General features: G+C 33.6%; 2 protein-coding genes across 2 annotated transcripts; both read left to right on the plus strand.

The window, feature by feature from the left end:
* The first annotated feature begins 502 nt into the window (after nt 1-502).
* LOC108904680 (T-complex protein 1 subunit gamma) lies at nt 503-3,867 on the plus strand. Its single transcript, XM_018707319.1, has 9 exons — nt 503-617; nt 680-741; nt 960-1,136; nt 1,196-1,393; nt 1,458-1,694; nt 1,756-1,839; nt 2,514-2,837; nt 2,906-3,110; nt 3,424-3,867. The coding sequence occupies exons 1-9, from the start codon at nt 581-583 to the stop codon at nt 3,750-3,752; spliced, it is 1,653 nt and encodes a 550-aa protein (XP_018562835.1). The 5' UTR covers nt 503-580; the 3' UTR covers nt 3,753-3,867.
* Nucleotides 3,868-6,149: 2,282 nt separating this feature from the next.
* On the plus strand, nt 6,150-13,719 carry LOC108904723. Its single transcript, XM_018707380.2, has 16 exons — nt 6,150-6,445; nt 6,530-6,847; nt 6,952-7,101; nt 7,175-7,428; nt 7,477-7,666; nt 8,125-8,300; nt 8,359-8,506; nt 8,559-8,687; nt 8,736-8,836; nt 10,904-11,087; nt 11,191-11,502; nt 11,566-11,880; nt 11,930-12,162; nt 12,220-12,549; nt 12,608-12,858; nt 12,935-13,719. Exons 2-16 carry the CDS (start codon nt 6,664-6,666, stop codon nt 13,065-13,067), a joined length of 3,090 nt encoding a protein of 1,029 aa, XP_018562896.1. The 5' UTR covers nt 6,150-6,445; nt 6,530-6,663; the 3' UTR covers nt 13,068-13,719.
* Nucleotides 13,720-15,022: the final 1,303 nt, after the last annotated feature.

Genomic DNA, 15,022 nt, shown 5'->3' on the forward strand with positions numbered 1-15,022 from the left:
GGGAAGGTGTGTAAGTGTTAGTCGTGTGGGGATGCCCCCTCACGGGGGCGTACGTGTCTTTTGGTGTATTTGTCTGTCTGGTATATTGTTTGTCGGGGGTCGCAATTTTAAAGAAATGTATTCTAAAGTAATGAAAATAACTGATAAATAAGTAAAAACTTACCTGGGCATAACCCCGGCACAGGTGCTGTAACAAAGATGCCGACGGCGTCTATGCTTAAGCCGGGGATTAGGTCGGTGATTAAAAGGAAAGAAAGGGATTCTTTCCAGGTAGCCTTAATAAAGGCAGGTAGAATTTGCTCCTTGCACTACACTTTCACAAAACACGTGTGCTCTGGTCGGCTGCCCGCTAGGAACTCAACTTAAGTACGTCAATTACTATTGGTTATTATTTACGACCTTAACTGCGTAGTGCGTACAGCCGAAACATAAAAGTTTGTTATATTTTCTAACTCAATGGTTTTTGTCTTCTGTTAACTTCTGTCATTATTCTCTATGATTCTGCCTGATTTTGTTCCATTATTTCATTTAATTGCCTATCGTGTGGGTTTTGTACAAAAGTAATCCAAATTAAAAGACAATGTTTGGTGGAGGGCGAGCCCCAATTTTAGTGTTAAGTAGGTTTTTAAAAAATTTAAATAGTCACGTATTTTAAGTTAGAATTTGTTTTTTATTTCAGGTCAAAACACCAAACGAGAATCGGGCCGAAAAGTTCAGCTGGAGAACATAAATGCCGGAAAGGTATGTCTTAACACGTGAATTTTGTAAATTTAATTCGATTAAAATTAAGGCTAATGCAACGTTTAAATTTGAATTTTCGATTACAGTGTTTTTGTCCATACACATTTTATAAGTCATATAATATAGGTATAATTTGAAATTTAATTTTTTATATATTAATGTCGAAAATGCAGTATTTTTATAAAAGTTGGTTTATTTTTTACAAAATAATTTTTCAGCAAATTGCTGATGTAATTAGAACATGCTTGGGGCCGCAGGCCATGTTAAAAATGTTGATGGATCCTATGGGAGGAATCGTTATGACTAACGATGGCAATGCTATACTACGTGAGATCACAGTTCAGCATCCTGCAGCTAAAAGTATGATTGAAATTGCTAGAACTCAAGATGAAGAGGTGAAAATTAGTTAACAATAAAATGAACAAAACGGTTACTTTTGTACTTTGCTTTTTAGGTTGGCGATGGAACTACTTCTGTAATTGTATTAGCAGGCGAGATGTTGGCTGCTGCAGAACAGTTTTTGGAGCAACAAATGCACCCGACCGTTATTATACGTCAGTACAGGCAAGCCCTGGAAGACATGGTACAGTACTTAGAGGGCCCTTTAAGTGTACCAGTCGAGAGGAGCGATAAGGCTGCATTAGCCCAAGTAGTAAGTAAATTAATCGAAGTCGCTTGATCATTTACATTAACATGTATTAATGTATTAATTTTAGGTAAAAGGGTGTGTAGGAACAAAGTTCCTTAGCAAATGGTCAGACTTAGCCGTTAATATCGCCCTAGATGCAGTAAGTACTGTACTTCTAGAGGAAAACGGTAGGACAGAGGTGGATATAAAAAGATATGCCAAAGTTGAAAAGATTCCGGGTGGGTCGGTAGAGGAATCCCAGATTTTGAAAGGCGTTATGGTTAATAAAGACGTTACACATCCTAAAATGAGGCGTTATATTCAGGTTTGTTGTTTTACTGTAATTTTGAAGTTAAATTCAGAAGAATGATATATATTTTTTCCAGAATCCAAGGATAATTCTTTTGGATTGTGCATTGGAATATAAGAAAGGCGAATCTCAAACAAATGTGGAAATTACAGGAAACGCAGTAAGTTTTTGTTTTATGTAATATTTAATAATAATAATAACGAAATAAAGACACCATCGACCGAAGTGCTTCAACTTGTCTAATTCTAAAATAACTTACTTTGGGTATAATTTTTCTTTTAATTAATTTGATATGGAATTTTTTTCATGAAACCAGAAAAAGTCTATGTTGAAACTTTAATATTACATTTAATTTATTGAGAGACGAAAAACTACGCCTATTTCTTGTGCGGGGTTTTGCAGCAAAGTTTTTCATTCCAATTGTGTTGGTATTTCTTCTGAAATTATAAAATTATTAAAAACACCTGGTCTACGATGGTATTGCGATGAATGTGATAAAATGCGTAACGAGTATGAAAAAGNACTTTGTTAAATAAATAAATAAATAAATAAATAAATAAATAAATAATGATATTGAAAGGTTCAAAAAATTTTTTAAGGTAAAATATAGACAAGAATCTGCTGTACAGTGCTCCGATAACATCCATGTAAAAAAAAAGTTGTCGGATGGTACCCACGATTCCAAATTTCCAGTTCATCTGAAATAAATAGGGAATGTGGTTACACACGAAGTTTATTAATTTTTTTTTCTTGAACTTGGGATTTGAATTTGATGGTACTATCTCAGCTTATATAATTTTACTGCTATATTGTCACCCGTATTTATTATTTTAGGACTTTACTAGAATGCTGGAGATTGAAGAGGAACACGTGAAGCGCCAGTGCGAAGAAATAATCGCCCTGAAGCCTGACGTGGTATTCACCGAAAAGGGAGTTTCCGATTTGGCGCAACACTTCCTACTCAAGGCCGGCATCAGCGCCGTACGTCGAGTCCGTAAATCCGACAACAACAGGATCGCCCGCGCCTGTGGCGCCACTATCGTTAACAGGACAGAAGAATTGCAGGAATCCGACGTCGGGACAGGAGCCGGCCTCTTCGAGATCAAAAAATTCGGCGACGAATACTTCTGCTACATCACGGAATGCAAAAATCCCAAAGTAAGTGGTTTACGAAATTGTTAAAAATAATGTACTGTGCTGTAAATTGTATAATTTTCCTTATCTAGGCATGTACGATCCTGTTGCGAGGCGCGAGCAAAGATATCTTAAACGAAATCGAGAGAAATCTTCAGGATGCCCTGCAGGTGGCGAGGAATATCGTGCTTTCTCCCCGTCTCGTTCCCGGAGGGGGAGCCATTGAAATGGCTGTGGCGCAGCGATTGCTACAAAAAGCCACTCACGGGCCTTATAAGGCGTTGGCGCATGCTTTAGGTTAGTATTTATTTTTTTAAAACAATTAAACTTTATCTTGTGCTTATGGCAGCATTTTTGGCTAAATTAGAATTTAAAAAATCCGAAATTTTTCGAATGTCGACATTTCATCTCTTTACTGAGACCTCTTCGGTGCTCTGAATTAAAGAAGCAAGTTACAAGTCTTATACTTGTTTGTTTTATTTGAGAGTCCTGAAGATGTCTCGTTAAAAGACTCAAAACGTCTATATTCAAAAAATTGTTACCTAATTCTAGAATCTATCTTTTGCTCAAGTATACAGGATGTCCTACTTTTTTTTTATTTAATTTCCAGAAATAATTCCGAGAACGTTGGCCCAAAACTGCGGCGCCAACACCATAAAGACCCTAACAGCGTTAAGGGCTAAGCACGCGAACCATTCCGATCCCAACGTGCCCTGCGCTTGGGGAATCGACGGAGAAACGGGCCAGTTGGTGGAGCAAGACAAGAAAGGGCTGTGGGAGCCCCTGGCGGTAAAACTGCAGACGTATAAAACTGCGGTTGAAACGGCAATTTTGTTGCTTCGCATCGACGACATCGTGTCCGGATCTAAAAAGAAGGGCGACAAAGAAACGCCTACCCCGAGCCAGATGCAGCAACAGGAGGCCCAGGGGATGGAATGAGCACCTGGATAATTTTTTGTATGCTAATTTATTAATAATAGCTTTCTAATCGTTGTATTAATTATTGTCACTACTACATTTTGCAGTAACGTAAATTTCAACAGTTTTGATTACATTTTTTGTTTTATTTACCTTTTTTTTTTCATAGTGGTGAAACTTGGAGCACAAATTAAAGAAAAAAATGTAAGTTATTGGACAGGGTGGGCTGATTTCGACACTTTTGCGAGTTTTGAAATGATACACTAAAAGTAGTTCAAATGTTTCCATCTCAATTTACGAGAAATTTGATTTTGACACTCGCGAGTTTTTAAGAGGTACACTAAAAGTAGTTCAAATGTCTCCATCTCAGTTTACGAGAAAATTTCATTGAATGGCAAAATTCACATCTTTACTTTTATCTTTTAAAAAATTCTAAAAGTAGTTCAAATGTCTCCATCTCAGTTTACGAGAAAATTTCATTGAATGGCAAAATTCACATCTTTACTTTTATCTTTTAAAAAATTTAGGGCTTTTTGAAGATTGTGTATCCTAGCAAAGAAATTTGAGTTAAAGAAAAAAAGTTTGATACATTTGAACAAATTTCATTGAACAGCAAAAATCGCACCTCTATATCTCGATTCATTTAAAAGATGCAGGACTTTTCCAATTTTAGTTGTTTTTTTATCATAGCAAAGAAGCTTATTAAACTTATTGAAACAAATTAAATAAAAAAGTTGTTATTGGACAGAGTGGGCTAAGTTTTAGTATTTTTGGAGGATATACACTAAAAGTAGTTCAAATGTTTCGAGCTAAATTTATGAGAAAACTTCATTGGCACAAATCACATTCTATACCTTGATTTTTTAAGTAATGTAGGGCTTTTTCAATTTAGGCTGTTTGTCCTAGAGGTGAAACTTATAAGCACAAATTTAAAAAAAGTTACCGAGCAGTTTGGGCTAAACCCAATACTCTGGGGAAGATGTACTAAAAGTAGTTCAAATGTCTTGTGCTCCATTTACGAGAATATATCATTGAATGGTAAAGATCACATGTCTATATCTTGATTTGTTCAACAGATGCAGGACTTTTCCAATTTTCTTTGATTTTTCATCATAGGGAAGAAGCTTTTTAAAACAAACATGAAATAAAAAAGTTGTCATTAGACAAAGTGGGCTAACTTTAACGTTTTTGGAGGAAATACACTAAAAGTAGTTCAAATGTCTCGAGCTAAATTTACTAGAAAATCATTGGCAAAAATCACATTCTGTATTTTAAAAAATGTAGGGCTGTTTAATTTAGTTTGATTGTCCCAGAGAAGAAAGATAAGCACTAATTAAAGAAAAAAGAAATTATCGAGCAGGCTGGGCCAATTTCAATATTTTTGGGAGCTTGGGACAAGATACACAAAAAGTAGTTCAAATGTCTCGAGTTCCATTTACGAGAAAATTTCATTGAACAGCAAAAATTGCACCTATATTTCCATTCGTTTAAAAGATGCAAGACTTTTCCAATTTTTAGTTGTTTTTCATCACAGGGAAGAAACTTATTAAACTTACTGAAATTATTATTAAATAAAAAAGTTATCATTGGACAGGGTGGGCTAACTTTAATATTTTTGGGGTTTTTGGAGGAAATACAATTCTCTACCTTCATTTTTTAAGAAATGTAGGGCTTTTTCAATGTAGGTTCATTGCCCACAGAAGAAAATTATAAGCACTAATTAAAAAAAAGAAAGTTATTGAACAGGATGAACCAATTTCAATAGTTTTTGGCGTTTCGGAGAAGATACACTAAAAGTAGTTCAAATGTCTCGAGTTCCATTTACGAAAAAATTAAATTGAATGACAAAAACACGTCTCAATTTATTTAAAAGATTTAGGGTTTTCCAATTTTGTTTTTTTTTTTTCTAGAGATAAAACTAATGAACACGAATTATTATCTTTTTATGTAAAAATAAAAAAATTTCACAAATAAAAGTTAATCAATATCATGAAAGTTACTAGTACTCTTTGGGAAACATGAAAAACTTCAGAAGTATCAAAATTGGTCCATTAAACCATTAATAGAAACAATAGGCATGATTTAATGTTTGTAATGTAAATAAAATTAAAAATTTCCTACCTGTCCAATGAAAAAGTATCTGAAATAAAAAAATGATTGACAGTTGTTTCATTTTCAAAACAATAAATTCAAAAAAAAAATTAAGAAGAGTGAGACATTAAAAGAATCATAAAAAATATTATTTAAATAAAACGCAAAAGAAAAAGGTGCAGGTAACAATTCCATCTTGACCTAAATTTCTTGGCTCACTCTGTAGATATGAATATTTCAAAACACTAGAAATTTAAATGCCACATAGGTATTTAAATATGTCCCTGACAAAAATAAATGGCTAGCTCCAGTAAGTGGCAGTGTTTATTTAAATTTAGAAATGAATGCCAGCATGTTTGTATATCAATAATAATTATTAAGTGAACGGCGGGCTTTAAATAATTAATTGTAACATATACATGTGTGTTTTGTAAGTTGTCTATATTCTTGAACTATAATTAAATCTGTTCTCATAAATGCAAATGATGATTTAGAATTTAGAACAAATGATGAATGCAATAAACACTTCAAGGACTTCTCTATTTATAATAATTGCTAGCAAATGTTCTGTAACTTCCTAAACAAATGATTAATGAATCGTTTCAATTTAAAAATATAAAGAAGTAAGTAAATTATAATGTTATGTGTGAATTAATATGCAAAGTTAAGCAACTGGCTGAGCAAGAATGCTTTCTCTCCTTTTTTAGGTCAGATGTAAACAATCTTCAGATAAGGATTTGGTATCGTAAATCACGTGTTTCTGTTTACCTTTTGTAATAAACTGCATAATATTGCCCTCAGTCAGCTATTTTTATTTCATGTGCTTTAGAGGAAGAGGAAAATGATATTTTTAATTTTACTGTTCACACTATTTCCTTTTAATGGGGGTATTAATTTAACGTATATTGTTAAAAAGGACAAAATTAAAATACTGCCAAGTTGCATCGCAGAGGAATTCGAAAGATATGAAGCCGTTGGTTGGGTGTATCCCATACCCAACGAAGAGCAAAGAATTCCAAACATTAGTAAGTATCATCGTCATTGCATGTAAATAAATACATATGAAAAATATCTACAACACTAAATACTAATTTAACTCAATATTTATTACTTTTTAAAATTATTTTAGCTACCAAATTTATTCCCACAATAAATAGTGATTACAACTGCAAATTTTCCAAAAATAATATATGCTCCACAAAATGGATATTAAGGGATTGGACTATAGACGACAATTCAGCTAGAACTAAAGAATTTATTACTGATTATCGATGGGAAGGTAAAACATAAAAATCGTTATATACCTACCTCTCAAATATTTAATTTTAGAGATTAAAGTAATATTTTTTTAGATCTTCAGCCAATATTAATATCAAATACCACCAAAGAATTCGAGGAGAGAATAGAAATCGATAACGTATTTAAATCCGGCATTTCCGTCAGAGCTAACGGTATAATCGAGTTGCTAGTTTGTTCCGGATGGAACCCTTACAACCATCCTTGCTACCATTTTCATATTGACAAGACAGAAATATATCTCAATAAATATTCAGCTCTACCACAGGATTTAAAGAACGTTAACTTAACGTATTTAGAACAGTATAAGGTAATTTAGATATCGTTATCGTGTCATATAATTTTATGTACTTTTTAGGCATTTTCAAATATTTTCTCAAACGACGAGTGGAGGAATTTTGTCGTCAGTTTCGATGCAAATAGGACTATTAAATTAATCGACGTGAATTTAAACAGGACTGTCATTAAGCATGTCGATGAGGGAAACTTCAGTCCTATGTATTTGTTGGTGCGCAGCAACGAAACAAGTTTATGGAAATTTCATAAAAGTAAATGCTTTTTTCGCTATAACCATTATACAATTTTTTTCTCTCGCAGTTTAACAAGTTCTCTAAATTTAATAACTATATCGTACCATTTCAAACAAATATTAATTTGTTATTTTTACCTAAGAATATACAGGGTGTTTCATAAATGCAAAATGAAATTACAAAAAGTTATTCTTTGGCCTAAATTTTGGGGTAACAATTTTTGAATATTTTGGATATGATAAGGATGAAGTAGATTATGTCTTATAATTCGACGAACCGTTGGATGTAGTATTAAATAGTTTCAATAATCGCTTAGTGCTGATATGAGGGTCATTTTCAATACTTCTCAACTGCATGGCATTCTGATGAGATTTAATAAGTTTGAAACCGATCTACTAATATTTTAATTTTGTGTATGTCCTTTAGTTAGGAGAGTAAATAATATATGTTTTCAATTTACCAACTACATATTTCAGACGAATTTTTCTTTACAAACACCACACAGACAAGCCGTCTGGGACCAATGCTAACGTTGCACAATAAAGATCTGTGCATATCTTTACTTTTGTCGGTGTGCGAGAACTGCGAGATAGTCTTCTTTTACATGCACCAGAAACAAAGGAAAGTTTTAAAAACCGTTGGACACTTGCAGGTAGCTAGAAAACCGTTTCTGTTAATATAGCGTATAATTTCATAAATCCGTATTTTAGAATGTGCGTTGGATGGAAATAAAGATTAAGGAGGAGAATATACTGAGTGATAAGCTAAATTTATTCGTAGAAACCAAATTCAAGAATCCAGAAATAAAATCGGATGGATTTTGGGGCATAGACAACGTTAGGGTGTGCAACGAAAACGGTAAGGTGTCTTTATATGCAGAACTTTGTTATTTGCCCTTGTTTTCTTGCAGAAGTTAAAGTTTCTTATTTAAAATTGAACGATATGGACTTGGATGATGAGAAAGAGGATTATGTATCTTGCCAATTGATAAAAATGCCAAGTTGGAGACCCAGAAGGCTTGTATATAATAAAATAAAGGGTAAGAAGGTTCGCTGTTCAAAATATTTTGTGATTAGATTTTTTTTAGATTTTCCGGAGATTACCGCTGTTAGTAATTCCACGTCAATTAAATTATCTTGGCCAGAGGAAGATACTAGAAATGAAATTAATTATTTTATAATGTATCAGGTACTGTTACAAAGTCAGAGTGTAACTAAAGTGTTTGCTAATTTTTTATGGTTCTACATCATGTATTAAAAAAAACAATTCCTATAAACACGTGTCTTGAAACACTAATTTTCAAGTTAAGGCTGGTGTTTTATAGACAAAAAATCACACTTTTATTAAGACAATGATAGAACAAGAAAATCCCTCTAAACTATAAAAAATTTGGAATACAAGGATTCCTTTAATTTTCCATAGTGACAAAAGTTGGACATAATTGAGAAATATTTTTGGAGATTTAAATGAGAACAAAAGAAATGACAGTTCACATAAGTTTGAAATAATTTTACAAAGAATAGACTCAAAATTCTTGGAATGGTTGCCTACTTTTAGGGTAGAAAACTAAAATTTTATAGCAAAAAGTTACAATAAATCAACTTTGTAGTGACATCGCTAAAACAAATAAGTTTTTTCGAAAACTGTCATCAAAAGTCGACATTTTCGTTGAACGACCCTAGCTGTTGCACTAGGTGTTGCGAGTATAATTCAATGCCGGTAGGGGCATATATCCCTCGGAGTAGTTGTTTCTCGCAACACTGACAATTAAAACATTGTCTTCGCCCTCTGTGGGTGGCAGTCGTGCAACAAGTACCTGCAATATAGCAGGACTTTTTCGGAAGGTATGCAACTAATTTTTTTTACATATGGTATTAGTTTTGGAAATTTTCTGATATTTACATTTTTTTTGGTATTCAGTGTACTTTTTAACATGGAATATACTGACCACATCGTCAAAGGTTTAATTTTATTAATTTTATGTTCGAAATATGCCAGTAATACTGCTTCGGACACTTTTTGAATTTTCTTCGAACTACACCACCCTTTGAATTTGTTGTACGCAATCTCGGACTGTCTCGACGATTTTTTTGGGGATTAATTGTGAAACAGCACTTTGTGCCGCTTCCAATACTTCCCCTGGTAAATGCTCGTTTTCACTTTCCGAGCTCATTTTCAATTAAACACTCTTTGAATATGAATTACAATATATAATTGTGACACTACTTTTTCAAACAACTAATTTTTATGGTTTATTAGGTTGCTATCGGTTGATGGTCACAGCATCTTGATTCAAACAGAGTTCAAATGATTTCAAATATAAATTGAATTGTTGTATATAACACAATTCTCTTATTTTATTGCAGTTTTCGAAAAAATATTGTTTGCATTTCGAACACGAAATGCTTTTGCATTCTCAAATGGAGATTTTGCCTAGCTAAGCTCGGCACAATAACTTCCATTCTTGAACAAAATAGTACCATTTCGCGTACTACATACAAAAATAACTATTTTTAAATTACAATTACATTTTTGATTTTCTAAAAACCTATGAACATCCCTCAGATTCTTTTTTCATAATTTACATTTCGGAGATGGATTTTCTTCAAAGATGTTTCAAATTAACATTAAAGGCTTTACAAAAACGTGCTCTGCAACAGCATGTCAGCAAAATGTCACGTATTGCTAGTAGTGCCACAACATCAAGTTATTTTTGAAATAACGAAAAAAATTGAAGTAGTGGATAACACAGCCCCACAAAAAAAAATCATCTAGGCCACGCACCAGACCAGTGCACCATATTTTGACCCTAAGAAGAAACTCCTCTGGAAAGCGGTCATAGTAGTCACTGATTGGAAAAATATTGGTAGGTATTTTTAATTTCAGTGCACCATATAATCCGTAACTTACTAGCCCGTTAATCTGTTATTTGAATGATTTTGATTGCAAAGACTTATGGTCACTGATTGGGCAGTCAAGTGCAATATCATAAATTCAAATACTTTTCCAATCACTGGCCACTGAAGAGGAGTGCCTTGATGTTAAGGTCAAAACAGAAACTGATTGGGGATTCCCAGATCCCACGTCAAACTACAAAAATTATGTACATTATAGGAACTGTTTATATCGATGTAGAAAAATAACATTATACAATTTGACCAAAAATCTCAGTTACACTCTGTGTAATAATTGTATAAGATTGGAATATTTTTCAACGCCACCGCCTAATATTTGCATACGGCTAATATTTTTTAGGCAAATGACGTTTGTACCACCGAGCCTTACAGTGCGAGAAGACTGAAGTCTAGCGGATTCCTGACGACGAAATATAACGAAGTAATCATAAATAATCTAGTGCCATTCACTCTGTATAACATAACAGTTTCAACTGTTTTACACGAAGTGGATAAACAAGTGTATGTTAATACGTTGGAAACAGGTACATTAGCATAAGTAAAAGCAAACGAATTAACATACATACATTAAAAGTAGATTCCAGAATAAAATTAATAACATATTTCAATTCTACGTTTTTTTTTCAGAGGAACCTACTTTTAAGGAGTTACCACAAAAAATTCAATTAAGGGCATCCGATTCAACAATATACGTGTCATGGGAAAAAGTACCTTGCACAGAAATATACGGCAAACTAATTTATACGTTAACTATTAACAATGCCGTGTTAAATTTCACCAAACGAGTATCGTCGCAAACGGTCACTAGTTATGAGATAAACGGATTGCAACCTTACACCCCTTATTCATTGAATATCGTAACGGCCAGAAATGCGGCGAACATCCACAAGGGGGTCCATACTAACACGATGGTCCTGAACTTTACAACTCTACCTGGTGGTGGGTTATATCTCATAAGATTGTCGATTCACATCCTTTATAAGTTTTTTTATACATTTTCAGTTGCTCCACCTATTGAAAATCTGGAACTGTATTCTATAGACCACAATTCTTCGTCTTTGCGTTATGACCTGCCGAAAAATCTAAACGGAAAACCATCAAAAATTCAGTTGTACCGATGTATCACTACGTCTCACAGTAAATGCAAGTCTTACATCTTCCAGGTGAAAAAGTGTCCTCTGTGGCCGAAAAAATTTTGCGTTTACGTGTACAATCTAATGCCCTCCCAGCAGTATTCGTTTAGGGCGAGTCTGAAATATGAAAATTCAGACAGTTTTGGTAACGAGGTTTCCGTTTCTGGGTACACAGTGGACCGCGGTAAGTCATCTTAGTTAAATTTCTTATTTTTGATGAACATTAATTTTAGTGCCTGGAGCCCCGACAAACGTAACTTACAAAGTCGTCGACTGTCACTTATCCACTGATTATTGCCACCTAAATGTAACGTGGTTGCATCCGTACAAGGAAAACGGCACTATCACATCGTTCAACATAATTTTGAATAGTACAAAGAAAGATGCGATTAGTGAAGTTACCGAACATATTCATGAAGTGTACAAAGTTGAGAATAAATCGTATTCACCGAAGTATACTCACCAGGTAATAAGCGAACATTAGGAAATAAATACTATTGTACTGTGATCTTTTTCGTTTTAGATTAAATATTTGCCATATAGTGCTTCGTATATATTGTATTTACAGTCGGTAAACACAATGTATAAAAGCGGTTTTACCGAAACAATGATTAAGACTGACGATTTAGGTGATCACATAAACCAAAGCCCTAAACTTTTAGAGAAAACCGATCACAGTTTGTCGTTTAAATTACCATATCTTGATCGGAGATTAGATTCTTATAACTTAACGACGATCGTACAAGATTTCGACTCGAAGAAGGACATCGAACCTCAGTTCTTGAAAGATAAGTTGATTCGTGACAACTTGTGCCATAAATTTGGAAATACGTGGATATCTCACGTGTTAAAGGTAATATGAAAAATCTATCTTCATCGCGAAGAACAAAAAGAGCTTTTTAATGTTGCAGGTTGAAAAAAACAGTACTGAAACCCTAACGATAGACAGCTCAGAAAAAGGAAAAATAAAACCTAAAACTAAATATTGCGTAACTTTTATTATCACTAATAATTACAAAGGTGCAGAACACAATGTGGTTTATTACGAAAAGCTAGAGACGCCTATTGCCCCTCCTGTGAAGGAATCGAATAGCAGTAATAATCATTTGTATATTTTACTGTTGTTACTTCTTTTAATTCCTGCAGGATTTTTTATATACAGGTGAGAAATCTTAAGCTTTTAGTGACTTAACCACTAGAAAAATAGTGCCAATGAATTAATATACATCGATTTCTAGGTGTTTGAGGAAGAGAAGAGTAATATCGAAACCTGCGGAAAATAATGAAAATGTATACGAATCGTTGCCGTTCGAAGAGTGCGAGAGCAACTGCGTTAGCAATGAGAACTACGATCAATTAATTCACAAGTGATTCTATTGAATCTTATGTCTACTTACACTGACTGTGATCTTTACTTTTTCACCATATTAATATCACTGGTTTTTATAAGTTTATATTGCATGTTAAAAATGATTCACTAATAATTTTATTTAAGTCCCAAGGTTTTATAATCTCTAAACAAAGTATATCGAATATTAAAAATAATTACCTAACACTTTTTGTAAGCTGTGAAAAAATCCTAACCAGTTATATTTAGTTTGGTAATCAGTGGGCCAAATTGTTGGGATTATTCTCCGTGAGAACAAATAACTTATTCTAGGTTTGATCTAGCAAATCAAATGGCGCAACTTAAAATGAAGTCTTGGAAAGGATCCAAAAAATTTGGTCTACCAATTATATGTGTCATTTTTTGTTTTAATAATTGTTAATATTTGTTTCTAATTATACATGTAATTATTAATAAACGTTCATATATTAACTGTTGATAAGAGCAAAACTTTCAGTCATAATTCTTTAATAATCTGAAAATGATTGTTTTATGTTAAAGCAGATTACTTAAAAACGTAACAGTAGAAGCACAAAATAATTGTTAGATTATTCTGTGGTAGAAGTGTGTTTCTTTAACTTCAATTATTTAACAATGTTTTGAGTACAATTAATCTCCAATAAACGAAATTTTTAATTTTTCTTATATTGCAAAACATTTTCCTTATTTATAATAAAATACTCTTTAAAATAAATACCTGTATCTTGAAAAGTAGGATTTAAAAATTTTTACGCTTTCTATTATTAAATATGGTAAATTACTATCGCCCCTAAGTAGGTTCCGAAAAGCGACATTTTTCCGGTTGCTGGACAAAAACTACAAAAAGTTATTTCCACGAGCCGTGCCGTTACCACAATGAGACCTACGCCAGTAGGTATAAAGTTATGCTTTGTACCAGTAGGCATGATTAGCATATGACATATATTTTCTAGGATATCTCTGTCTCACATACAAAGTTCAAGGAAATAATCCAATTGCTTTTTTGTATACAGGGTAGGAAAGTACCGATGGTCTGTCTGAAGTTACGTGAGAGCGATAAAGTAAGCCATAGAAATCCATGTGATAAACAAGAATGGGTATAGTGAAGGCGTCTAATAGTCACCGCCCATTTCGCCCTTCCACAAATAAGAAGTGGATCTTATAGTAAAAATTCCCTTGAATTTACCGTACCTATTTCCAAAACACCCTTTATATGATGAAAATAATGGCGTTAAGGCGTAATCAGCTAGACACGTCGACTTTGTACCGAGTGCTGTGATTTAGGAGACGAGGTTAAGGAGATCGTTGGGACTACGTTGGTAGAGGTGTTCCAATATCTAATGAGCCGCGAAATGCGCGAAAGGCGTGGCGTATCCGCATAATTCTTCTAATAAGCACGTTGTGAAAACATTGACTCAGAACTAGACCACGTGCATCATTACAAGTAGAAATGAACTAAGGTGCTCGGGCATCAATAAAGTCAACTGGCGAACGTTCGTTATATAAATTTTTATTGCTTAAATTAAAATAATAAAGAATAGGGCATTTTATTATGATATTTGTAATCGGATCAAAGGCTTGTTTACGCAATGAGAGCTCGAGAGAGACTGTGAATAATAGGTGCAATGTTTTTAGGACGTAGAATAATTAGGCGACGGTCGGAATTATGTTTCTGCGCATATGAAGGTTAAAGCTCATAAGATTTTAAAACACCTCTACATCTCACGTCCTAACAGGGAGCAGGGGGTCCGTTCTGTAATTAGCTTCAGTAGAATTTCAGTAAAACGCAGTAAATATTTTTGTTGAGAGGAGATGGCAACCTCTTAGGGAAATCAGTGGACAAACCGAAAGAAGAATGAATGAACACACAGTATCTTGCATCAATAAGATTAGTTAACCACAACCCCTCAACAAAAATTTTAGTGCGTTTTACTAAAATTCTAATTACGGAACGCACACC

The sequence above is a fragment of the Anoplophora glabripennis genome, unplaced genomic scaffold, assembly GCF_000390285.2.
Source record: "Anoplophora glabripennis isolate ALB-LARVAE unplaced genomic scaffold, Agla_2.0 scaffold206, whole genome shotgun sequence".
In the NCBI taxonomy this organism is placed as follows: Eukaryota; Metazoa; Arthropoda; class Insecta; order Coleoptera; family Cerambycidae; genus Anoplophora; species Anoplophora glabripennis.